The following is a 26168-nucleotide window of genomic DNA, read 5'->3' on the forward strand; positions in this document are numbered from 1 at the left end:
CAAAGCACATTTGGTGGTCATAGCTGTAGGAAGCTGGCTCTGTATATACTATACCAAATGAAGGTATAGTGTGCACAGAGTCCAGTGGATCCCCAGAGGCTTTACAGAGGCTAAAGTAGATAATACCTTACTCTCTTTGGTGGTAGTGTGGTTGAGCAGTCAGGCTTATCAGAGGGCTGTATTAAGCATGTGTTCTACACACTCAGGGAAGAAATAATTACACACACTCAAAGACTGAATCCAAGGCCAACGGTTTCGATGAAAAAGTTATCACTTTCTTATTTTATTTTTGAAACCAAGAGGAACTCAGTTTTAGGTAAGTAACAGTTTTTAAGAAAATAAATACCTTTCAAATACAGTAGGTATTATGTTTTAAATACAAAGAAGTACTTTACAAAAGTATTGAAAATATTTTGGTAATGTCAATCAAACAGTAGCCGACTTAGCAAAGGCATTTAGTATACAAGGCAGAAATACAATGCAATCCTATGGCAGGAAAACAGTCATGTACATTTACAGGTAAGTACCCGACGAACAAGTTACTTACCTTCGGTAACGATATATCTGTAAGAAACAGTAGTTAGTATTAGATTCCTTACCTTAGAATATCCCCAGGCGTCAGACTGGATCCGGAAATTTTTGCGTAGCAATAACCCTGCGCGTCGTTAGGCGTCGTCTCTGGCTCCACGTCCGTCGTTGGCGGCATCTGCGCCGGAATGACATCGTCGGAGTACTTAGACGCCGCCCATGCGCGCTGACGTCAGTTCTTAGACACAGCTTTTCCGCGCCAGATACGCAGAGCCATGCTAGAACCAACACTGGTGCCAAGAAACTAGGGCCCTGAAAGGGAATGACCTTAACCCTAGGTATCAGTTCACAGAACGGGGAGGATGGGTGGCGCGGTAAGGAATCTAATACTAACTACTGTTTCTTACAGATATATCCTTACCGAAGGTAAGTAACTTGTTCATCTGAAAGAAACAAGTTAGTATTAGATTCCTTACCTTAGAATAGATACCCAAGCAATACCAACCCGGAGGTGGGTCTGCGAACCAATACTTACACCAGAAAGTCCTGGAGGACGGAACGGCCAAAGAAGCCATCCCTCCGGACTTGACCATCCAGGCAGTAGTGCCTCGCAAAGGTGTGCAGCGAGGCCCACGTAGCTGCCTGGCAAATGTCCTGCAGGGGGATTCCCCGACCCAGGGTAGTAGTAGCCGCCGTGGCCCGAGTGGAATGGGCCCTCAGCCCAACTGGAGGCTTCATTGTAGCCAAGGAGTAGCACGCCTTGATGCATAAGACGACCCACCGAGAGATGGTCCGCTTATGCACCGCCCGTCCCTTCTTCGCACCCACGTAACCAAAGAAGAGTTAGTCATCCACCCGGAACTGGCGTGTGCGATCCATATAGAATGAAAGCGCACGTTTTGGGTCCAGACGATGGAGCCGCTCTTCATCCTTTGAAGGATGCGGAGGCGGAAAGAAGGAGGGCAAGGTGATGGACTGCCCGATGTGAAAAGCAGAGACTACCTTGGGCAGGAAAGAGGGTCTTGTACGCAACACCACTTTGTCCGGATGTACAGACAGGAAAGGAGGTTTGCAAGTTAGAGCCTGGAGCTCACTCACTCTCCTGGCAGAGGTGATGGCAACCAGGAAGGCTGTCTTCAAAGTGAGAAGATGGAGAGGACAAGAATGAAGTGGCTCAAAGGGAGCGCACATCAGGAAGGTAAGAACCAGGTTCAAGTCCCACTGAGGCATCACAAAGGGAACAGGTGGAAACATGTGTGTGATGCCCTTCAGAAAACGAGTTACTATAGGGGACTTGAACAAAGAAGGTTGATCAGGCAGCCTAAAAAAGGCCGAAAGGGCAGAAAGGTAGCCCTTAATAGTGCCCAGAGCAGAGCCCTGCTGGGCAAGAGAAGGAAGGAAGAGAAGAACCTCAGAAAGAGGGGCAGAAAGAGGATCCACAGCCTTTGCTGTGCACCATGCCACAAACCTGTTCAACCGGCAGGCGTATTTCGACTTTGTGGAGGGACGCCTGGCTGCCAGAATAACATTACAGACTTCAGGAGGCAAGTCAAATGGCCTCAACTGTCGCCGCTTAATCTCCAAGCATGGAGGTGGAGACTGGACAGGTTCGGGTGGAGGACCGTCCCCTGCTGCTGCGACAGAAGGTCCTCCTGAAGAGGCAGACGGATCGGGGGACCGACTGACATATTGAGTGGCTCGGGATACCAGTACCTTCAAGCCCAGTCCGAAGCCACAAGGATGACTTGGGCCCAGTTGCGCTTGATTTTCTTCAGCACTGTGGGCAGAAGTGGTATAGGCGGAAAGGCGTATAACAGACCGCAACTCCACTCGTGACGAAATGCGTCGCCGAGCAAGTGCCGCCTTGGAAATTCCAACACGTAGAACTGATGACATTGCGCGTTCTCTTCGGTGGCGAATAGATCTAACCAAGGCTCTCCCCATTGCAGAAAGATGCCTTGCGCCCCGTCCGAGTTCAGACCGAATTCGTGATCCATTGAGCACCGCCGGCTGAGTTTGTCCGCCCTGGCGTTCAGAGAAACTGCCAGGTGGTGAACCACCAGGGTCACGCCCTGATGTTCCAGCCACTGCCAGAGGCGCAGAGCCTCTTGACAGGGGATCCAGGACACCACACCGACCTGTTTGTTGCAGTACCACATGGCGGTGGTAGCCATCGCTCTGCCAAGTGTATCGGTGGTATTCAGTCCGCACCGGATAGAGTACCGTGCCGCATCTCGACCCTCCAGTTTTGCCCTGACCTCCTCAGGGCAGTGTGGCAGCACATCCGCAACCGTGTCCCACAGGGTGTGGGTGTAGCGGCCCAAGAGGCATGCGGTATTGACTGACCGCAGTCCCAAACTAAGGGACGAGAACACCTTCTTGCCAAACTGTTCAAACCTCTTGGATTCCCTGTCGGGAGGAGCCGACGGGAACGCGGTCTGGGAGTTTAGAGGCCTGGATAACCAGGCTCTCGGGGGTGGGGTGGGTCGACAGGAAGCTAGGGTCACCCGGAGCCGGCGGTAGCGTCTGGCCACATTCCCGTCCACAGGCTGTCCTGAGGCGGGCTTGGAGCAAGTGCCCAGCAGAACGTCACATAAGGCCTCATTGAACGACAGCAGAGGCTCGACCGAGCTTGACTGCGGTTTGAGGACCTCGGTGAGGAGATTAGTCCTCACGGCCGCTGAGGGGAGCGTAAGGGTCAAGGCCTTAGCCGCCCGCATCAACACTACGCTGTAGGCTGCCCCCTCCTCCATAGCCACGGTAGAAGGGAAGACAAAACTAGTGTCTGAGAGAGGTCCAGGCCACTGGCTTCCCCAAGCTCCACTGTCCAGTCCGCTTGGTCCTGACACTCCCGTGTCAGAGGGTCCTCAGATCCCTCCCAGTCCTCGTCGTCACCCAATTCCTGGTAGCCAGGATCAACAATCGGGCCCGTTCATTAAAGTGGAATGTACCTATTGCCGTCTCATACGGCTCCCAACGGGGCGTGTTGACGGCTGAACAGGAGCAATAGAAGGACTGGGGCCGGCGTCGACCGAAGTCGGCGCCGGTGGTGACACCCTCGGGGACGGCGCCAGCGAGGTCGTAAGGTCGACCGGCGTCGACCCGGATCCGGTCGGGGCCTGCGGCGCCGTGGCCATGAGGTACGGCTCTCCTCCCGCGTCGCATCGTGCTCAGGGACCCGTAGGTATGGGGCAGGATGCAACGCTTGCGACTTCGGCGGAGCAGCGTGGTGGTGCCACCCAAAACCCCTGCCGCGTCGGGCGAGCGTCGGGGGCGGTCGGAGGAGCGATGACGCCGCTCCGACCTCTCAAGCCTCTTACCTGAGGAGGAACCAGAAGACCGATGCCGACTTCCGGAGCTGCGAGGGCTCCGACCCAGCGACTGGTCCCTCGACCTCCCGTGGGTCGGGACCTCGAATGGTGCGGGCCGACTGCCTGAGCTCGAGCCACTTGTGGGACCGCTCCCGCCTAGCCTTCGACGTCAGGGCTCGACAGTCGGAACAGGATCGGTCATCGTGGTCGAGGCCTAGGCACTGCAGACACTGGCGATGGGGGTCGGTATTCGACATCAGTCGACTACAGTTCGAGCAGGGTTTGAACCCGAGCATCCCTACTGGCACCTGAAGAGTCGAGAACGACTAGAAGAGGATCAAAAATGATCAAAAAAGTTTTAGTCAAAAAGTGACTAAGGGGTAGAGCTTCTCAGGATCTGCGCTAGCTGGTGCGGAAAAAAGAAGAACTGACGTCAGCGCGCATGGGCGACGTCTAAGTACTCCGGCGACGTCATTCCGGCGCAGACGACGCCGACAACAGACGCGGAGCCAGAGAGGACGCCGAACGACGCGCAGGGGTATTGCTACGCAAAAATTTCAGGATCCAGTCTGACGCCTGGGGATATTATAAGGTGAGGAATCTAATACTAACCTGTTTCTTTCAGATTTCCACATCCAGTCTTTAGGGCTTTAGACCAACACTGGGCAAGGATCAGATCAAGGTAAGTATTGCACCATCAGCTGCACTGGGGCGGATTGGTGCAGAGTCACTGGGCCCAATGTTAGTCACTGGAGACTGGGGGCTGTGAGAAGTTGGCCTGATATATAGTGCTCACTATTCTAGTGATCACTGTGTATCATTCCAAACGACCCTTATTGATGATTGGTTGTAAGTCAACCTTATAGAACAGCTATCCTAGTAGCGTGGACAAAAGCAGTCTTTAGGCTAAACTCTCGAGGGCGTGTTAAGCCAGCTGTTTTACCATCACATACACCCCTTGAACACCAAGTGAAAGGACACCACACAAGTTGTTATAAAAATAAAGGATATTTATTAATAACAAGTCTACCCTGAACTCTTTATGAGTCAGGGAGCTAAGCACAATACAAAACTCTTACGAAAATACTACAAGTTGCACAATTTACACAAATGCCCGAGGGGCACGAAAAACCATATACTCTAAAAGTGGAATGCGAAATGCTAGCAGGTGAGTAACACGATCCAGAGGCTTCAGGACCCCTAGGGCTACCTTACTGAACCCTAAGGTTAGGAGCAGGAGGCCTAGGGAGATCGGGTGCAGAGTGTGAACTCTTACGCGGGATGCGGGACAAAGTCTATGGATGCTAGCAATTCTAAAGTTACTGTTTCTGTGCGAATCCGACTAGGTAGACTAAAAACGAAAAAGGATCTGGACACTTGGATAGTGAGCCTGCGTTGGAGCACCAAAATGCTCGGGTTACCTAGCCCAGGGGCTGCGGCTGCATAGGGTTCAAAAGACGTCGGGAATCCTCATTGTAGTCTATGGAGCCTGAAAAAAGATGTTGCTGGCAGGCGACCAGTGAAGATGTTCGGTGTGATCCAAGGCTGGATCGGTGATGGAGACGACCTGAAAGCAGAGGGGACTCAGTTCTTGATCACTAGCCAGTGATTGTGTGGGCACCAGGATGGCACCGGATGAGGTCACCGCGATCAGGTGAGTGGGCGACGCTGGACTCTGCAGCCACACGGGTCAGGAGGCGTTGTTGGCGACCAGGCTGGAGGTGTGAGCTGTCCCACGAGGGTGTCTGCTGTCGGCGATGCTGGATCCAAGATTGGAGCAACAAACCTTGGCAAAGACAAGCCCACGCGGTGGAGTCAAAATGGCATCTGGAGTGGACCAGGAGGGTCCGGGGTGCTCCTCTTTTGGGAGGGAGCAAGGGCCAGTCTGGAGCAACCAGACCAGCGGTGAAAACGTCGTGGTACATCGTCAGGAGGGTCACTAGCCAACGGGCAAGAGACCGGACAACGTGGCAAGCCGCAAAAGAGCAGAAGGGCCCCACGCAGATCTCGTGGATGCTGGGGGGCTGGACTTCGGTGCTGGAGCTGCTCTGGGTTGGGGCTTCTCAAACTCCAGTGCACTCACTCGAGGATCCCTCGGCGGCCGTGCTGGTTAAGCGTCATGCAGGTTTTGAAGATGGCCGGTCCCTCAGGTCTCGTCGCACCCACGAATCTCAGCTGGGCTGATGATGCAGGTAGAGGTCAGAGATGCCAGGGAATCCGGGTCTCGTCGAGCTGGTCAGTCTTGATCCGGAGGATGGACGTGCAGCAACCCGCAAATGCTTAGGTGGTGCCTGCGGGTGCAGGGTGGCTACTCCTTAGCCACAAGGGAGAGTCTTCAGAGAATGTCAAGAGTTCCTTTCATTCATTTCATTTATAAACTTTATTCGATTGTTTAAAAAACATCATAAAAGTACACAGGTTAAAACAATCATATAGTGTTGCACAGGGAAGGTACATATCATATCATTACTTGATGTCAAAACACACAACTACCAGCCAATAAATAGAGAAAGTAATAGTGACTACAAAACCATACTTTTTCTTGCAGCAACAGATTTCAAGATAAAGGTTGCGGTAAAAAAACATAGATCCGAACTAGCAAGTGAGAATAAAAGGTTCATGGCATTTGATGTAGAAGACACTAAATATTTTTTAAACAACGGTTTCAAAATAAACAATACGTAGGGATTTATACAGGGGGCAAATTAACATAAAATGCAGGGTACTTTGTTTGGTTAATCCATCACATGGACATGGAGAAGTAGAATGATTTTTCATCTTTGGAAACGCCACAAGGTTGCAGCAACCCGCAAATGCTTAGGTGGTGCCTGCGGGTGGAGGGTGGCTACTCCTTAGCCACAAGGGAGAGTCTTCAGAGAATGTCAAGAGTTCCTTTCGTGGAAAGTAGTTCAAGATTCAAGATTATCTAATCTCCTACCTTTATCCTAAGAAAAGGGGCTGGCACGCGACTAGGTCCTGCCCATGGGTGGGACCAGGAGGGGGGTGGTTACACCCCTATCCTTTGTCCTGTCTCTCCCCAGGTCAGGGGCTGGGGTGCCCCTGGAACTGGTTTGAGCCGGCATATGCACAGTGAGCACCGGGGTGCCACTTGCAGTCACCTTCCTCTCAGCCCTGCCTACCTGGGATACACAAAACCCTGTCTGGGATGGTGCTAGCACCGCCCCTGACAGGAAACCCTTTGTCCGAGCCCTCCGCGCTGGAAGGACTCCCAGCAGCAGGAGGTCAGACTTGTGTCTGTGGTGGCAGCATCCATTTTGTGATGCTGAGGCTCGAGTTAACTTTAACCGGGGTTCACAGTTACATACATGTCGTGTCCCTCTAGAAGGGTGGAATGCTAACCCCGTCGCCAGAATTGGCGAGGGGTTAGTATTCCAATTCGTGTGACACCTTACTTGACATGTTTTGATAAGGCGATACCAAAGTTAGCAAATAACCGCGAGGATTATAATGCACTTAATAGTATATGGTACGCGTTATCATGGAACAGCTATTAGGACTTGGTTCCGCAAGCTGCAAACGGGCTCAGCTCATGCCAGAGCACCATCTCACATAATTCCAAGCACTCTGCCTTCAGGATTGATAAGGCCTGCCATAGGAGTGACTGATAGGAATATATGTGTCCATTTTAGGGTTAGATATAGGAATACTATATCTAAAGCAAAGGGTGATTACACCACCTTGCCCCAGCTGTCGTGCAGCCAGTTGTGTCAGATTTGGGTGGCCAGCCAGGGGTGGCATAATACATGCTGCAGCCCCTGGTAGGCCCTGGGTACACCTATGCCCTGGATACCTAAGGTATGCTGTACAGGGAGTGATAAGGTGGCCCAGTACCAATTGGTAAATGCACCTAGGTACATGTGTGTCAATTTAGGGAGAGAACAGCTAGGCTGTGGGTCTGATTAGCAGGCCCACAGCCAGGGAAAGTCGTAAACCAGTGAAGCAAAAAGCAAAAATCAGGGGTCACCATAGGATTGCAGACCCCACTGTCCTACATACCCCCCCCCCCCCAAACTTAGGGACATTATACTAACCTTGACCAGGTGAGTCTTCTTTACCATCTGCATTACCATGGTCAGTCCCTGGGCGGTGCTCCACTGTAAAGTCCATCCCCTGTAGGGAAATGGACCACCTAAGATGTTTGGGGTTTCACCCTTCATTTGATTTAGCCATAAGAGGGGCTTATGGTCGGTCTGAATCTTGAAGTGAGTGCCAAACAAGTATGGCCTCAACTTCTTCAGGGCCCAAACCACAGCAAAGCCCTCCCTCTCTATAGCTGACCACGTTTCTCTCTAGGGGTCAGCCTTCTACTTATAAAAGCAATGGGCTGGTCATGACCATCAATATTCAGTTGAGAAAGAACAGCTCCCACACCCAACTCAGAAGCATCTGTTTGGACAATGAATGGCTTGGAGTAGTCTGGACTCTTGAGAATAGGTGAAGTGCACATGGCCTGCTTTAGGTCATCAAATGCCTTCTGACAGCTAACTGTCCACTGAACTTTCTTTGGCATTTTCTTACTTGTCAGGTCATTAAGTGGAGTCACAATGGTTCCATAATTTCTGACAAATTTCCTATAGTAACCAGACAGGCCCAAGTAAGCTCTGACCTGTGTCTGGGTGGTTGGAGGAGCCCAGTGCTTTATGGCCTGTATCTTGCTCTCCAAAGGTTGAACTTGGCCTCCACCTACAAGGTGGCCCAAGTATACAACTTGACTCTGCCCTATCTGGCACTTGGTAGCCTTGATTGTGAGGCCTGCCTTTTGCAGGGCCTCTAAAACTTTCCTCAGGTGGATCAGGTGATCCTCCCAGGTGGAGCTAAAGACAGCAATATCATCTAGATATGCTGCACAGAAGTCATCCAGCCCAGAGAGAACTTGGTTCACCAACCTTTGAAAAGGGGCAGGTGCATTCTTCAAACCAAAGGGCATCACCACAAACTAGTAATGACCTCCTGGGGTAGAAAATGCTGTCTTGGCCTTGGCATCCTCAGCTAACCTGATTTGCCAATAACCAGCTGTCAGGTCAAATGTGCTCAAGAACTTGGCAGAAGCCAATCTGTCAATGAGTTCATCTGCTCTTGGTATTGGATGGGCATCTGTCTTAGTGACAGCATTGAGACCCCTGTAGTCTACACAACACCTCATCTCTCTCTTACCATCCTGGGTGTGAGGTTTAGGCACTAGAACTACAGGACTAGCCCAAGGGCTCTCTGAGGGTTCAATGACTCCCAATTTCAACATTGTCTGTACTTCTTGTTTGATACAGTCCCTGACGTGGTCAGGTTGCATGTAGATTTTACTCTTTATAGGCAGACTGTCACCAGTGTCCACCTCATGGGTGCACCAGGTTGTCTGATTGGGTGTCAGAGAGAACATTTGTCTAAAGGATTGAAGAACCTGTTTACAATCCTCTTGTTGATGTTCAGAGAGGCTGTCAGAAAAGACTACACCATCTACTGACCCATCATCAGGGTTCTGAGCGAGCAGGTCTGGGAGAGGGTCACTCTCTTCCTCCTGTCCCTCATCTGTAGCCATGAGCAAGCCCATGTCTTCCCTATTGACAAATGCCTTGAGCCTGTTCACATGAAGTACTCTGTGAGGGCTCCTGGGAGTTCCAAGGTCCACCAGGTAGGTAACCTCTCCCTTTTGCTCAATAATGGTATGGGGTCCAGACCACTTGTCTTGGAGAGCTGCTGGGGCCACTGGCTCCAACACCCACACCTTCTGTCCTGGGTGATACACAGTCAGGACAGCCTTTTGGTCATGCCAAGCGTTTTGGAGCTCTTGGCTGGCCTCAAGGTTTTTAGATGCCTTCTCCATGTACTCTGCCATCCTGGAGCGGAGACCAAGTACATAGTCCACTATGTCCTGTTTAGGCTTTTTGAGAGGTAACTCCCATCCTTCCTTCACAAGACACAGGGGTCCTCTTACAGGATGCCCAAAGAGAAGTTCAAAAGGGCTGTAGCCAACCCCCTTCTGTGGGACCTCTCTGTAAGCAAACAGAAGGCAGGGTAAAAGGATGTCCCATCTTTGCCTAAGCTTTTCAGGTAACCCTTTTATCATCCCTTTGAGGGTCTTGTTGAACCTTTCAACAAGCCTATTGCATTGTGGATGATAGGGGGTGGTGAACTTGTAGTTGACACCACACTCCTTCCACATAGCAGTCAAGTATCCTGACATGAAGTTTGCACCCCTGTCAGAGACAACCTCCTTAGGAAACCTCAATCTGGAGAAAACTCCAAGTAGGGCCCTGGCCACAACAGGAGCTGTAGTGGTCCTAAGGGGAATAGCTTCTGGATACCTGGTGGCATGATCCACTACCACCAGTATAAATCTGTGCCCAGATGCTGTTGGGGGGTCCATTGGTCCAACAATGTCAATCCCCACTCTTTCAAAGGGTACCCCCACCACAGGTAGTGGTATAAGGGGGGCCTTTGTTGTGCCACCTGATTTGCCACTGGCTTGACAGGTGACACATGAGCGACAAAACTCTTTAGTGTCTTCAGACATATGAGGCCAGTGAAAGTGTGGGGCAGGCCTGTCCCAAGTCTTGTTCTGGCCTAAGTGACCTGCAAGGGGAATTTCATGGGCCAAGGTGAGAAGGAAACCTCTCAGAGACAAGGGGATGACCAGCCTCCTGGTAGCACCAGGCTTGGGGTCTCTTGCCTCAGAGTAAAGGAGTCCATCATCCCAATACACTTTATGGGCACCCGTGGCATTCCCTGCAGCCTCAGCAGCAGCCTGCTGTCTGAGGGTTTCAAGAGATGAACAGTCTAATTGAGCCTGCCTCAAGTCTGCCCTGGAAGGTCCCCCTGTCCCAAGGAACTCAACCTGTTCAGGTTCAAGCTCCCCCTCTAGGACAGTTCCTTCTGGGGTCTGTAGGTCAGTCTCCTGTGAGAGCTGATCCTCACCTTGAGGTAAGGGGGAAGGCATTGCCTTAACCCTACTGTTCTTCTTCTTGGTTAGTGTCTGGTCCATTGTTCCAGGATCTAGCACAAGTTCAGCTGGGCATTTTTTGGCCTTTGACCTAGTCACAGCAAGGACATTTGCTGACAACCCTAACATTTCCACATGAGTCCTATACTCCACATCTGACCATAGGGAGGATTCCAAATCATTGCCCAAAAGACAGTCCACTGGGAGGTCTGAACTAACAACAACCCTTTTGAGGCCATTTACCCCTCCCCAGGAGAAATTAACAAGTGCCATACTATGGGTGGTAGTGACATTGCTAGCATTGGTCACTAGGTAGTCTGAACCTAGTATTACCTGATCAGGGTCCACAAAGTTTGGTGTCACCATAGTGACACTGGCACAAGTGTCCCTGTAGGCCTGAGCCAATTTTCCATTGATTAAAGGCGTCTGCCTGTACTTGCCCAGAGTACTGGGACTTATTGTAGGGGTCAAATCCATGTCCCCAGTACAAACAAGAACAGCCTGGGTAGGTACTCTGACTAGGTCAGAGCCTGCCTCAGATACCAATGTCAACCCCACTATAGCCTTAGGGGGAACACTATCACTACTAACTGAACTAGGGGTTGCAGGTGCCTTAGGGGCAGTAGTGGTAGGAGCTGGGCCTTTCTTGGTGCACTCACTAAACCAGTGAGTATTACTTTTACAGTATTGGCACCATGGTTTCTTCTGACCATTGTTCTTCTTCTTTTGGGAATTCTGGGACCCACCCTCCTTAGATTGTTGGGGCCCTGTTGAAGACTTCTGGTCATTTTGCTTATTCTCATTACCCTCCTGGTCTGCTTTCTTCTGGCCACCACCCTGGTTCTGGTTCTGCTGCTTGACCCTTGTCCTGACCCATCTGTCTGCCTTCTTTCCCAATTCTTGGGGAGAGGTCAGATCTGAGTCAATAAGGTGCTGATGCAACAGCTGATTTTGACAATTACTTAATTCAATTCAAATTCTTTAGTTCGGCTTAAATGCCATAAAAGAACAGTGCATACATTACATTGCAATTCATTGAATAAAAACATTTCACTGCATATAAAAACATTAAATAAAAGAATACAATTCATGTTGGAAGATAATTGGGGCGGAAACAATACATTCACAAAACATAGGATGGACCATCACCTTAATTCCAAGCGAATCAGTTCAGTTACAATTGATGCCCCATTTTTTTCCTTTGATAGAAAATTGAAAGTAAAAATCTACTGACACTGAATGTTATCTGTTGCGATGAATTTGTAGTTAGGATTCTCAGAGCCTGTGAGCATGACCTCAGGCCTAGCAGTAGGCATATTGGTTTAATCCATCTCTTTCTGGCCTGAACGTAAAAAGGGCAGAAAAAGAGGATATGCTGCTCATTTTCAATCTGGTTATGTTCACACATAGGACAATTTTCGTCCATTACTAGGGACGATGGATCACGATTCCTAGCCCAACGAGCCAAGGTTGTTTTAATTAAAAGGTTTCCGTATCTGAATTTTAAAAATAAAGTTTTGGCAAGTGGGGGCTCTATTTCATCCATAAAGATCTCGTAAACAGGTTCGTCCTTAAAGTTTAAGAACTTAGAGACTAGGGTCCCACTAGTTATATTGCTTACAGTCCTATTTACTATGTAGGACCAAAAAGCTCGTTTTAAAATTAGTTTGGGGTTGGCGGGTAGTTGCTCAGGGTTCTCCCAGAAGTGCTTCAATCCTATATTACTGAACCAAGCCTTAAGGTGCCTCAGCCATGGGGTAGCAGTCTGGCTGTCAAGAGCCATGATTTCTTTTAGCCCATCTCTATAATCTTGGAGTTCAGGGACATGCCATAATCTAATCCGCAGCATTAATGGGCGAATCAGGACTTGGTGATCAGTTCTTTTAAAGTTTAGGTCAAGTTCCAAGGGTACTAGTGGGGTGCCTCTCGGGACCCTTACCAAACTTCGCATGAAGTTGTTGTCTAAGACACTGAAAGTCTCCTTGGACCCGGAACCCCATATTTCTGCACCATACAGGACTGATGATTGGACCTTGAATTTGAATAGTTCCATCACTGGGGACACTGCTTTACAGGTGCTCAGGCTTTGCTCCCTGAGAATTGGTTTAACATTCTGAGTAAAGATAAGTTTACTTTTTTCCTTTTGGGCTTTCCAAGTAAATTTTGAATCTAGTGTCACCCCTAAATACGAGAAATGGGGCACTGATTCCAACTTTACTCCTTTTAATATTAAGCAGCCCTTGTCCGGTTTAGTCGGATTTAGGGCCATGCATTTGGTCTTCTTCCCATTAATCTCCAACCCCTTTTGACTACAATATTCGCTAAAAGTGTCCAACAATGTCTGTAAACCATTTTTTGTTTGGGAAATCAGAATGGTATCGTCAGCAAATAGTAGGGATGTTACCTTTTCGCCGTTCAGTTTAGGGGAGTCATTTTTGCATCCCTCTAAAAAAGAAGGGATATCATTTACAAAAAGCGAAAAGAGCGTAGGAGCCAGAACGCAGCCCTGACGGACTCCACGTTCGATGGGTATTTTTTGGGTTAATTCGCCGTTTGGGCCCCATCTAATTCTTGCAAAATTCCCTTCGCGTAACTCTTTAATCCGAACGACAAGGTTATTTGGCATACCTGCTGCACTCAAGGTTTTCCATAAAAGATTGCGAGGCACCAGATCAAATGCTGCCCTTAAATCAACAAAGGCAACATATAAGTGGCACCTTTTAATCATTACATACTTCCAATAGAGGCAGCAGAATCTAAAGATCTGGTCTATTGTGCTGACTTTTGATCTGAATCCAGCTTGGAATTTGGTTAAAATTGTATTTTCATCCAGCCAATCACTCACACGTAGTAAAATGTGTCGTGAGTAAATTTTCTGTAGGATGTCCATTAGACTTATTGGCCGATAATTACAGGGGTCCATCCTATCTCCTTTTTTAAAAATTAAAACAATTTCCGCTCCCTTCCAACTATCAGGGAATTCTAAAGTGCGAGATAATGTATTGCACAAGTAATTAATGTAAGGTGCCCATACTTTTAAGTCATGCTTATATAGGTCCCCCGGGATCTTGTCCAAACCTGGGGCTTTCCCAGATTTAATTTGAGTTATTGCCAGCTCTGTTTCCCCTAAGGTAAAAACCAGGTGGTCTACTGGGGATTCGTGGTTTGCCGCATTCATGTCCATATGTGGGTCGTCATACTTTTTATATAAATTCGTAAAATGGGTGACCCAAGTTTGCTCATCCAAAAAGACATCTTTTACCACCCTACCTACATTATTCCCATTTGCGACCAGCCTCCAGAAAGCCACATTATCACGCGATCTGGCAGCCAGCAGCAAATCAGCCCATTTGTCTTCCTCCCATGCTACCTTTGAGGCCCTTTGGATAGACTTGTAATTATTCCTTGCTCTTTTTACATCTAATGGAGACTTGGACTTTATTGCAATTAATAGTTCCCTCTTTGCCTCTCTGCAGGATCTATCATACCATGGCTTACTATGGGACAGATTCTGTGTCTTTTGCTGGGGTTTTTTGGGCATTTTTGTGACTAATAATCTCAGGTCAGCAAAACATTTCAGGTGTATTGGCAAAAAGGACATATTGGTTTCATCCTCGGCCATTACAGCTAAGTGAGGTCCAAATATCCCAGCAAAGAGTGAATATATTTCACTAAGGATGTCACTGTGGTCCAATATGAAAGGCCATTTCAGAGATCTTCTGTTGTTACTAATATGGATCTCAAGATTATCAACACCGCTTTCCTCAGATGTAAATTGCTGGACCATATCAGTGAACAGTAAGACATCTAAAGTCAGGCTCAGAGGGAAATGATCGCTTTCGAATCGTTCCATTACTTCAAAGTCCAAGAGATGTGGCCAGAGGGGTATGGAAGCAATCACAAAATCTAGATTATTTTTATAATTATTCCTGGTAAATGTTGGTTTCTTAGAGCTATCGGATGGTAACCGTCCGTTGCAAGCCCTAAGAGAGTGTTCCGTGCATAAGTTAATCAGTTGAAGACCCAGTGTTGAACATCTAACCGATTTAACATTCTCCAGAGTGGGGATTTTGTTCGCCTGGTCTTCCTCATTGAAGATTTCGCTAAGGCCCAAAACTGGCTCGAAGTTGCAGTTTAAATCACCAGCCAGGACAATAAAATTCTCCCTGGGGTCTAATCCCCTCAAAAGGCAATCTAATTTTGTGATGGTTGGTGATTCTCTTGAAGAGGGTAAGGGCCTATTGTAAACATTTACTAGAAATAAGTTCTTCCCGTTACCTACTGTAACTTTTAGAGCTAGTATGTCTACAGAATTTGTAGCTATCTCCTCAATTTTTGCTCTTAAGTTTATTTTCACCCACATCAGAAGTCCCCCTGACGGCCTTCCACTTCTAGAGGGTATTGCACCGATTCCGTAGGTCTTGTAACCCACCCTTTGCGGCGTCTCCACTGCCCAGGTTTCCTGTAATAAACAAAGGTCGAAAGACTCTATATAATTCGCCCACTCCGGGTCCCTCAAGTTTTTACCAATTCCAGCTATATTCCAACAGACCAATTTAACCGGCATCTCACGAGCCACTGGCCTCTCAGTAAAAACCCTTGGCGACTCTTCACAACTAATGGGAGCCACAGTTTGTATAACCAAGGGTGTTACCTCTAAGGATGTCGTGTTGCTCACAATAGTTGTGTGTAATACCTGTTCTTCTAGGATATTTACAACATCAGGTACATTTACATCATGGAGTGCAGTTTTATCCAACCAAGAAGGCACAGGATTCACCAGTACATCAGGTAAATTGACAACACCCACATCACCAAGACTCATTGTTTCTGGCCCCTCGCCCCCCTGAATCAAAAACCATCAGTCGCAATCGTCTAGACCACTAAAAATATCAAACCTATTAGAGGTTTCTAAGGGTGTGAAAGGTTTTAGGTGATCCATCCTTCCTTTCTGGGAGTTATGTATTTTAGCCGGTACATAATTCCATCCCATGGAATCTGGGACTACCACAGGGCAGGGAACATAGTGCAAATTGCTTGTATTCTGTAGCATGGGGGGTACAGGGCATATTGATTACTCCCAGCATTCTGTGCAACTGGGTGATTTATTGGTTGAGATTGGGTTATATACTGTAATGGTTGGTGCTTGGGTGGGTGGTGCTGAGATGGAAACACCACTGACCTTGGATAAAAGTATGTTAGTGGTTTAGGGATTAGGGTGTTATTTGAGCTGCCTTGCTGCCAGTTTAATATAAATTGGACAGCATTAGGGTCCCTGAAATTCACAACCACCACATCACCATTGATATCTTTAGGTCTGCCCCCCAGCCATTCGAGACGTCGAACATGGACAATATCACCATTAATGTGATTTGCAATTGTCCTGTATAGACTCAGCCAATGCATGATCTTATTCTTTAATTGTGCAAAACCCTCTCTCTTATTTTGTCCCAGCACGGGCACCCCTGTTAAAACGACCACATAGGGTACTGCCTCTGGCGGGAGTTCAGGCAAAGGTGTCTTTCTGGGTTTCCCCCAGGTATGTCTGGTTTCCCCCACCTCCCTTGATGAATTCCCTGGGAGTTCCTTAAAGGTGTTATCAATAGGTTTGTTAAGAACGTTAGCCGACTGTTGATCATGGGTTTTTTGTTGGGTCATTTTAGGGGGTACATTAGGGTGTGCAGATACTGTAATTGTATTCCCCGATGCTGATGAGGAAGGAATGGCGATAGGGATAGTTGAGGATGGTAGGACCAGTACTGGTCTGTTAGGTGGTACATTGTTTGTTAATAAACTATTAGCATTGTTGGAACCGTTGTTAAGTGCAACGTCCTTACTACCCAGTGCATACTCGATTTTACACAGTCTACATTCTACTTCCATCAACCTCTCCAGAATAGATGCGGAATAGGATTTAATCAAACTCTCTATGTTGAATAATGTGACAAGTCCCTTATCCTCAATAGGCACATTAACAGCCACACTAACATCCATACTGTCCTCTTTGTCCGCCAACAGGTTTGGAAAGGGAGGAGATATGGCATGTGACCCCTCCATATCTGCTTGAAGAATACTGGGTTCCTTCACAGTGTTAGTAGCTTTTTTCCCAAAATCAGAGCAACTCCGCTTGGGTTGTAACGAGTCCCCCCTTTTCCGCCGTTTTTTATTCGGCGGAGGTCCATAGTTTTTTGGCAGGGGTGTGGGTTTTTTTGCCCTGTTGCGGAGTAATTTCACAGGAGGCAAAGCATTTCCCTTCGTCATACTTTGGCTACTAGTATGAAGAGATGAGGATGGACCATTCGTGTCCGTCTTTGGCGGATTAATTGGTGTAAGCGCAATCACACTCCCATCCAAAGGCTGGCTATCCATGATGTTAATCGACTCATTAGCTATTACATCAATGTCAGTATCGGTAGAGCAAGTGGCGGGAAGCGTTGTCAGTGAAATTGACCTATTCTTGATGCTTTCTACGGAACGGCGACGATCCGCATGCCGCTCCGCCATAGAAATTTCCCTGGAGATATCAGGGGAGGATTTGGTGAAGTAGTTGTCAAGGGTTCTATTTAACAGTACACCCTGTTTGTCTGTCACCGGCTGATCAGGATTTATAGAAGACATATATGTAACAAGGTCCAACAGATCTGACAGACAAGCCTGGTTATAAACAACCTCAAAAATGAGCAGTACCTGACAATCAAGGGGACGTGCCCAGTCCAGTCTCCTCGGTACTCTGAGGGTCTCAGAGGGTCCGCCCTTAGTCCGGGCTTTGTCCCGGGATTTGTCCCGCACACGCGTCCCGCTCACGCGTTGTTTCTGCAGGTCTTACACGGGACGTTGATTAAGGGGCGGAGTCACGGGAAGAGGCGGCAGGTGTGCCAGGTGATTCGCGCACAGCCTGGTGGGCCTCGCAGTCCCGTCCTCCGTGGAGCAACTTCCTCCCCTAACGCGGCTTCTCCTCAGCAGCGACGAACTCCCAGCAGGGTCCAAAGCTGGCAGGCAGGCACAAAGTCCAGGTTTCCACAGCGAGCGGCTCCCGCGAAGCGGGGGCTGCGAGGAGTTTTCACAGGCACGGAACAAGGGGGCGGAGACACGGGAAGAGGCGGCAGGTGTGCCAGGTGATTCGCGCACAGCCTGGTGGGCCTCGCAGTCCCGTCCTCCGCGGAGCAACTTCCTCCCCTAACGCGGCTTCTCCTCAGCAGCGACGAACTCCCAGCAGGGTCCAAAGCTGGCAGGCAGGCACAAAGTCCAGGTTTCCACAGCGAGCGGCTCCCGCGAAGCGGGGGCTGCGAGGAGTTTTCACAGGCACGGAACAAGGGGGCGGAGACACGGGAAGAGGCGGCAGGTGTGCCAGGTGATTCGCGCACAGCCTGGTGGGCCTCGCAGTCCCGTCCTCCGTGGAGCAACTTCCTCCCCTAACGCGGCTTCTCCTCAGCAGCGACGAACACCCAGCAGGGTCCAAAGCTGGCAGGCAGGCACAAAGTCCAGGTTTCCACAGCGAGCGGCTCCCGCGAAGCGGGGGCCGCGAGGAGTTTTCACAGGCACGGAACAAGGGGGCGGAGACACGGGAAGAGGCGGAAGGTGTGCCAGGTGATTCGCGCACAGCCTGGTGGGCCTCGCAGTCCCGTCCTCCGTGGAGCAACTTCCTCCCCTAACGCGGCTTCTCCTCAGCAGCGACGAACACCCAGCAGGGTCCAAAGCTGGCAGGCAGGCACAAAGTCCAGGTTTCCACAGCGAGCGGCAATTACTTAAGATTTGTTCTCTCATAATTAGATTATACAATCCTGTGTAATCAGTAACTTTACTTCCCAGTAACCAGCCTTCAAAAGCATTAGTGGCACAAGCAACAAAGTCAGCCCAATCCTGAGACTGAATTTTCTGGGTGTCTCTGAACAGCAACCTGTACTGCTCAGTTGTTAGGCCAAACCCATCAATCAGTGTATTCTTCAGGACTTGGTAATTGTTAGCATCCTCAGCTCTAGTAGTGAGGAGCTTATCTCTACCTTTGCCTTCAAAGGAGAGCCACAGAATAGCTGCCCACTGACTCTGGGGGATGCACTGGATAGTGCAGGCCCTCTCCAAAGCAGTCATCCATTTGTGGATGTCATCCCCTTGTTTAAAGGGGGTCACTATTTTACTCAGGTGTCTAGTATCAAAACTCCTGTCTTTATCTCTAGGGATAATGCTGCCACCAGTGGGGTCTGCCCCACTCAATTTCTGCTCTCTGGCAAAGGCAAGTCTTTCCTTGGCAAGGGCAAGTTATTCCCTCTCAATCCTCAGATTGACTTCCCTCATTTTAGCTTCATGCTCTCTTCTCTGAGGGGATGTCATCCCTCTGTGAGAAGATGCCTGAGAGCCATTGGTATGAATAGATCTGTTAGAGCCTCTGGAGAGAGACCTAACTCGTCCATTCCCAATGTTAAGCCTGCCTGAGAGTGGGCCTGGGAGTCCCCCAGTTCCATTCTCATGCCTGCTTAAGTTGGTCCTAGTGAGCCTACTGACTACTACTGGACCTTTTTCTGCCTCATCCCCTGACAACTCCTGTTCCTCTTCCTCCTCTTCACTTTCTGTTCCATTGAGGTTGAGGTCAGGGTCCCCAAGGGTTCCCTCTAAGGGGGGCATGCTCCCATCTGGATTAGAAGGGCCTGTGTTAGAAGTTCTTCTGGCATCATAAGTCTCTAAGAGACCTATCAGAAAGGGAGTGGTAGGGTTAGAACCCTGTTTTAGTTTCCTGGAGGTACACAATTGTCTCCTCTCCTGGAAGCTAAGAGCTGCATATCTGGAAGTGACCTGTGGAGGGTCAACAACCACAAGAGGAGTCTCAGAAGACTCTCCCTGGGTAGACATGCTTCTAGTGAGGTGTAAGTGGTGCACTTACCTACACTATTTGTTTACCAACTGATCCCTTGCTAAGAGTTGTATTCAGGGTGTGCTAGGCCCTGTTACACTACAACAGCTGGTTCAGTAGAACTCAGAGTATTCTAAGCTAAGTTATATGTACCTTGGTACTTATTTGATCTTTCAAATGATATTCTTAGGATACGTGTGTGGCAAAACAACAGCAAGCTCAAATCCCAACCGCTGCACACCAAAGTGAGAAGTTGGCCTGATATATAGTGCTCACTATTCTAGTGATCACTGTGTATCATTCCAAACGACCCTTATTGATGATTGGTTGTAAGTCAACCTTATAGACCAGCTATCCTAGTAGCGTGGACAAAAGCAGTCTTTAGGCTAAACTCTAGAGGGCGTGTTAAGCCAGCTGTTTTACCATCACATATACCCCTTGAACACCAAGTGAAAGGACACCACACAAGTTGTTATAAAAATAAAGGATATTTATTAATAACAAGTCTACCCTGAACTCTTTATGAGTCAGGGAGCTAAGCACAATACAAAACTCTTACGAAAATACTACAAGTTGCACAATTTACACAAATGCCCGAGGGGCACGAAAAACCATATACTCTAAAAGTGGAATGCGAAATGCTAGCAGGTGAGTAACACGATCCAGAGGCTTCAGGACCACTAGGGCTACCTTACTGAACCCTAAGGTTAGGAGCAGGAGGCCTAGGGAGATCGGGTGCAGAGTGTGAACTCTTACGCGGGATGCGGGACAAAGTCTATGGATGCTAGCAATTCTAAAGTTACTGTTTCCGTGCGAATCCGACTAGGTAGACTAAAAACGAAAAAGGATCTGGACACTTGGATAGTGAACCTGCGTTGGAGCACCAAAATGCTTGGGTTACCTAGCCCAGGGGCTGCGGCTGCATAGGGTTCAAAAGACGTCGGGAATCCTCATTGTGGTCTATGGAGCCTGAAAGAAGATGTTGCTGGCAGGCGACCAGTGAAGATGTTCGGTGTGATCCAAGGCTGGATCGGTGATGGAGACGACCTGAAAGCAGAGGGGACTCAGTTCTTGATCACTAGCCAGTGATTGTGTGGGCACCAGGATGGCACCGGATGAGGTCACCGCGATCAGGTGAGTGGGCGACGCTGGACTCTGCAGCCACACGGGTCAGGAGGCGTTGTTGGCGACCAGGCTGGAGGTGCGAGCTGTCCCACGAGGGTGTCTGCTGTCGGCGATGCTGGATCCAAAATTGGAGCAACACACCTTGGCAAAGGCAAGCCCACGCGGTGGAGTCAAAATGGCATCTGGAGTGGACCAGGAGGGTCCGGGGTGCTCCTCTTTTGGGAGGGAGCAAGGGCCAGTCTGGAGCAACCAGACCAGCGGTGAAAACGTCGTGGTATGTCGTCAGGAGGGTCACTAGCCAACGGGCAAGAGACCGGACAACGTGGCAAGCAGCAAAAGAGCAGAAGGGCCCCACGCAGATCTCGTGGACGCTGGGGGGCTGGACTTCGGTGCTGGAGCTGCTCTGGGTTGGGGCTTCTCAAACTCCAGTGCACTCACTCGAGGATCCCTCGGCGGCCGTGCTGGTTAAGCGTCATGCAGGTTTTGAAGATGGCCGGTCCCTCAGGTCTCGTCGCACCCACGAATCTCAGCTGGGCTGATGATGCAGGTAGAGGTCAGAGATGCCAGGGAATCCGGGTCTCGTCGAGCTGGTCAGTCTTGATCCGGAGGATGGACGTGCAGCAACCCGCAAATGCTTAGGTGGTGCCTGCAGGTGCAGGGTGGCTACTCCTTACCCACAAGGGAGAGTCTTCAGAGAAAGTCAAGAGTTCCTTTCGTGGAAAGTAGTTCAAGATTCAAGATTATCTAATTTGGGAAGGGGGCCCGCTCCTACCTTTATCCTAAGAAAAGGGGCTGGCACGCGACTAGGTCCTGCCCATGGGTGGGACCAGGAGGGGGGTGGTTACACCCCTCTCCTTTGTCCGGTCTCTCCCCAGGTCAGGGGCTGGGGTGCCCCTGGAACTTGTTTGAGCAGGCATATGCACAGTGAGCACCGGAGTGCCACTTGCAGTCACCTTCCTCTCAGCCCTGCCTACCTGGGATACACAAAACCTTGTCTGGGATGGTGCTAGCACCGCCCCTGACAGGAAACCTTTTGTCCGAGCCCTCCTCGCTGGAAGGACTCCCAGCAGCAGGAGGTCAGACTTGTGTCTGTGGTGGCAGCATCCATTTTGTGATGCTAAGGCTCGAGTTAACTTTAACCGGGGTTCACAGTTACATACTTGTCGTGTCCCTTATTTTATCTATGCGTGGGGACACCATGAGTGTACTGGTTGATCTATTATATGCAATGGTTTCTAATTCTGCAATAAAAACAAATTAAAAAAAAAAAAATACATGTCGTGTCCCTCTAGAAGGGTGGAATGCTAACCCCGTCGCCAAAATTGGCGAGGGGTTAGTATTCCAATACGTATGACACCTTACTCGACATGTTTTGATAAGGCGATACCAAAGTTAGCAAATAACCGCGAGGATTATAATGCACTTAATAGTATATGGTACGCGTTATCATGGAACAGCTATTAGGACTTGGTTCCGCAAGCTGCAAACGGGCTCAGCTCATGCCAGAGCACCATCTCACATAATTCCAAGCACTCTGCCTTCAGTATTGATAAGGCCTGCCATAGGAGTGACTGATAGGAATATATGTGTCCATTTTAGGGTTAGATATAGGAATACTATATCTAAAGCAAAGGGTGTTTACACCACCTTGCCCCAGCTGTCGTGCAGCCAGTTGTGTCAGATTTGGGTGGCCAGCCAGGGGTGGCAGAATACATGCTGCAGCCCCTGGTAGGCCCTGGGTACTCCTATGCCCTGGACACCTAAGTTATGCTGTACAGGGACTGATAAGGTGGCCCAGTACCAATTGGTAAATGCACCTAGGTACATGTGTGTCAATTTAGAGAGAGAACAGCTAGGCTGTGGGTCTGATTAGCAGGCCCACAGCCAGGGAAAGTCGTAAACCAGTGAAGCAAAAAGCAAAAATCGGGGGTGACCATAGGATTGCAGACCCCACTCTTCTACAGGGGCACCCAAGGTGCAGATTGCAAGGTAAGTACCAGTAGTTTCAGGGCAGAGACCCCGGGGTTAAAGCAAACATAGGGCCCACATGTTAGCACCAACCAATCACCACCAGCGGCACAGGGGTGGCCAGCTGCAGGGTGCAAATCTGCGTTGGGCGCCCAAAGCACGTAAATGGGAATCTTGGACATACAGAGGCTGCAGGATCGGACCAGGAGGCTGGACAAAGGTGACCAACAGCTGGGAAGGTAAGTACAGGTGTTCATGGATGCCTGGGCAACGTTGCCTGGGCTCCCCAAAGGTGGGGGCTGAGGATGCAGGGGTGCCTTTTGGTGTCGGATTTTCCTAACCGAAGCTGGTCGAGGTCAGGGGAATCCTTTGAGATGAGGCTACAGGTGTCTTCGTGGAGTCCAGGAGAGGTTATCCAATGCTGGATTTGAGGTCAGGATCACTGGAGAGACTTCACTGGACCGGTCAGCCACTCCAACTCGGGCCGTGGGCATTGGGTGCAGAGAGGGCAGGAGACACGGTTCTACCTAGATCCGGAGTCCATGTAGTGAGATTCTTCTGGACAGGGCCACTGTCCTCGGGGGATCTTGTCATCCTCAGGTTTCTGGAAGTCGCTGGCCATAAGGCAGGTGTCGTCTACTTCACAGGGTCTTTCGGCTGGAGACAGGCTGGTAGGACAAGTCAGTTGCTGCACAACGTCTTCTTTTGTCCTTTTTCTTCATAGGTTGCAAGAATCTGAGGATTAAGATTTAAGGGGTGCCCCTAAATACTGAATTTAGGGGAGTTACAGATACAGACAGATGGTAGCCAAGTGGGCTACTTGCCTTTTAGGGTGACTACACCTGTTGTGTGTCCCCTCCCTTTAGGGAGGCAGCGTCCCCTAACCTCATTGGCTAAAATCCTTCCATTCAAGATGGAGGATTTTCTAAGGAGAGGTTCACCTCGGTCGAGGGCACCTTAAGGGTGGTCATCATGAAAGAGAGGGGACACACAACTCCTGAATACTAATTGTCCCACCGACCTTGCTGCCAAAAGTGGGGCTTGGAGGCACTAGCTGGAGAGGCCCTGGCTAGCATATCAAAGGGCACGAAGCCTTTGAGGCTCACCGCCCTGAATGTTATTGCTACTTGGAGGTAGGTGTGAAGCACCTCCACCCCAAGCAGGTTTTGTCCCTGACTCACACGGGCTCCCACCTCAGGGGATCAAAAGCATGTCTGTGTATGGAAGGCTTGTGCAGACCAGTCAGCTGCACACGAGGAAGTTGGATGTTTTTCAGGGGCATCTCTAAGAGTGTATTTTATAATAAAGCCAACACTGGCATCAGTGTGGGTTTATGGTGCTGAGAAGTTTGATATCAAGCTTCTTGGCATTTGGTAAAGCCATCATGGAGCTGTGGAGTTTGTAATGACAAACTCCCAAACCATGTACTCAATGTGGCTTCATTGCACTTACACTGTCTAAAAATGGACTAAGACACTGTAGGGGCATATTGCTCATGCAGCTATGCCCTCACCTGTGGTATATTACTCCTTGCCTAGGGCTGTGAGGCCTGTTAGAGGGGTGAATTACCTATGCCACAGGCAGAGTTCGTGGGCAGGGATGTGTGCCATGTCGACTTTTTAGTTTTGTCTGCTCCAAAACACACAGGGCCTCATTTATGAAAAGTGATGCATTGCTGCGTGAAAACAGCGATGCCTCACTTTTCATTGTGCCCTCCTTGCGACATGCTGGATGAATCATGTTTACAGTATGACGCATCATGTTGCAAGGAGTTACAGATACGTTAGTATTTCTGACGTATCTGTAGGCCCAAAAATGATGCATTGCTGGAGTATATCACAAAAGTGACGCAACCCCAGCAATGTGTCCTGGCCTGCGACAGTCTTACGCCTGCTGTGAGGCAGGTGTAAGATATTGACACAATGGCGTCCTAGAAGTGACGCTGTGAAATCTCATAGATTTCACTGCGTCACTTCTACGAGGCTTACTTGCGTGGGAAGTGGGAACGCCCCCCCTGCATACATTATACCTGACGCAGGTATAATATAGTGCAGGGGTTTACAAAGTGGCACATCTGCTTGGATGCGTCGACTTGTAAATAGAAAACAACAGGGGGCATGTTTTACGCTGCAGTTGCGGTACAAAAAATTACGCAACAGCAGCGCAAAACCGACGCATGGCCTCATAAATAAGGCCATCAGTCTGCAAAAGCAGTGTATATGTGATAGGTGAGGGGTCTCTGAGGATGGTACAATACATGCTGCAGCCCTTAGAGACCCTCTCTGGTCATAAGGCCCTTGGGGCCAGATGTACAACCATTCCATTCTGCGTGCCATAAATTTAATTTTTTTTCGACTCGCAAAATGGAATATTCTAATGTGTCTCAGACGCATTAAGAGATTGCCAATGGGGTCATAAATGACCTGCCACATCAATATTTATGAGGCAGGTCGCAATTTGCGACCCATATAGAGTAGGCTACAGTCACAGGGATGGTGGCCTCTTGGAGACAGCGGACCACCATGTCTGTGATTGCTTTTTAAATAAAGCAACGTTTAAAAAAAAATGCAGCCCTTTTCCCTAATGGAAAAAGGGTTGCATTTTAAAAAAATTAGAAAGTAAAGTTTTTGATTAATTTTTTTAAGGGCAGGCAGTGGTCTATGGGACTATTGCCTGCTCTGAAAGAGTGTTGGCGCCCCCATCCACAAAGGGGAAGTGGTCCCTAAGGGACACCTTCCCATTGCGAATGGCTAACCACCAACTTGAAGTTGGGGGTAACTGCGATCGATTTTCGACTGCATTTGCGTTTGCAAAACAATCATATAGCCGCCTGCTACTCAGGAATAGATGCCCTTGGCACGCCCCTTCATACTAGCATCTCGCAAACCCTATTTTGTGTGTCGGTAATAGGTTGCCGACTTGCAAAATAGGGTTTGTACATGCTACAACCCTTTTTAGCTGTTGCAAACAGCCCAAATTTCCATTTGTGACAGCTAAAAACGGTCGTACATCTGGCCTTCGGTACAAGTGGCATTTTTTACAAGGGACTTGAATGTGGACCAGAGGTGTGCCAATTTTGTAAATAAAGGTACAGTTTTGGGAAAGAGCAAATGCACTGGGAACCTGATTGGCAGTGCACATTTAGTCAAAGTGCATCTGATATCAGGCAAAAAGTAGGGGTTAACCATGCAAAAAGGGTAACTTTCCTACAAAAGCGTCCCAGAATGGCTAGGGAGTTGGCTGCCCTCGCTGTGATTGTGGACATAGTCGAAAACCTTTTCCCCATATTATCCAGGCAGTGTCCCTCCTTATCAGGGGGTGCAGAAATAGGGGTAGCTGGGTTTTTCGACCTCCACTGCGCCACCAATGAGATAGCTGAGTCAGGCTTGGGATGTCCAGTATCGCATGATGGGGAATATTTAGGTGCCCTGTACTT

At 49.2% G+C, this 26168-nt stretch overlaps 2 protein-coding genes across 2 annotated transcripts in view; both read right to left on the reverse strand.

Moving 5' to 3' along the window:
• Positions 1-15619, reverse strand: part of LOC147712573 (uncharacterized) — a 52064-nt gene extending 36445 nt beyond the window's left edge. The window contains exon 1 of the mRNA XM_086919278.1: positions 13829-15619. Within this exon, the coding sequence (XP_086775404.1) occupies positions 13829-15619 (1791 nt within the window). The remainder of the gene's footprint in view (positions 1-13828) is intronic.
• Positions 1-26168, reverse strand: part of SYCP1 (synaptonemal complex protein 1) — a 5090281-nt gene that overhangs the window by 2550773 nt on the left and 2513340 nt on the right. The window lies entirely within an intron of this gene.

Source organism: Lissotriton vulgaris, chromosome 5 (genome assembly GCF_964263255.1).
Source record: "Lissotriton vulgaris chromosome 5, aLisVul1.2, whole genome shotgun sequence".
NCBI classification, from domain to species: domain Eukaryota; kingdom Metazoa; phylum Chordata; class Amphibia; order Caudata; family Salamandridae; genus Lissotriton; species Lissotriton vulgaris.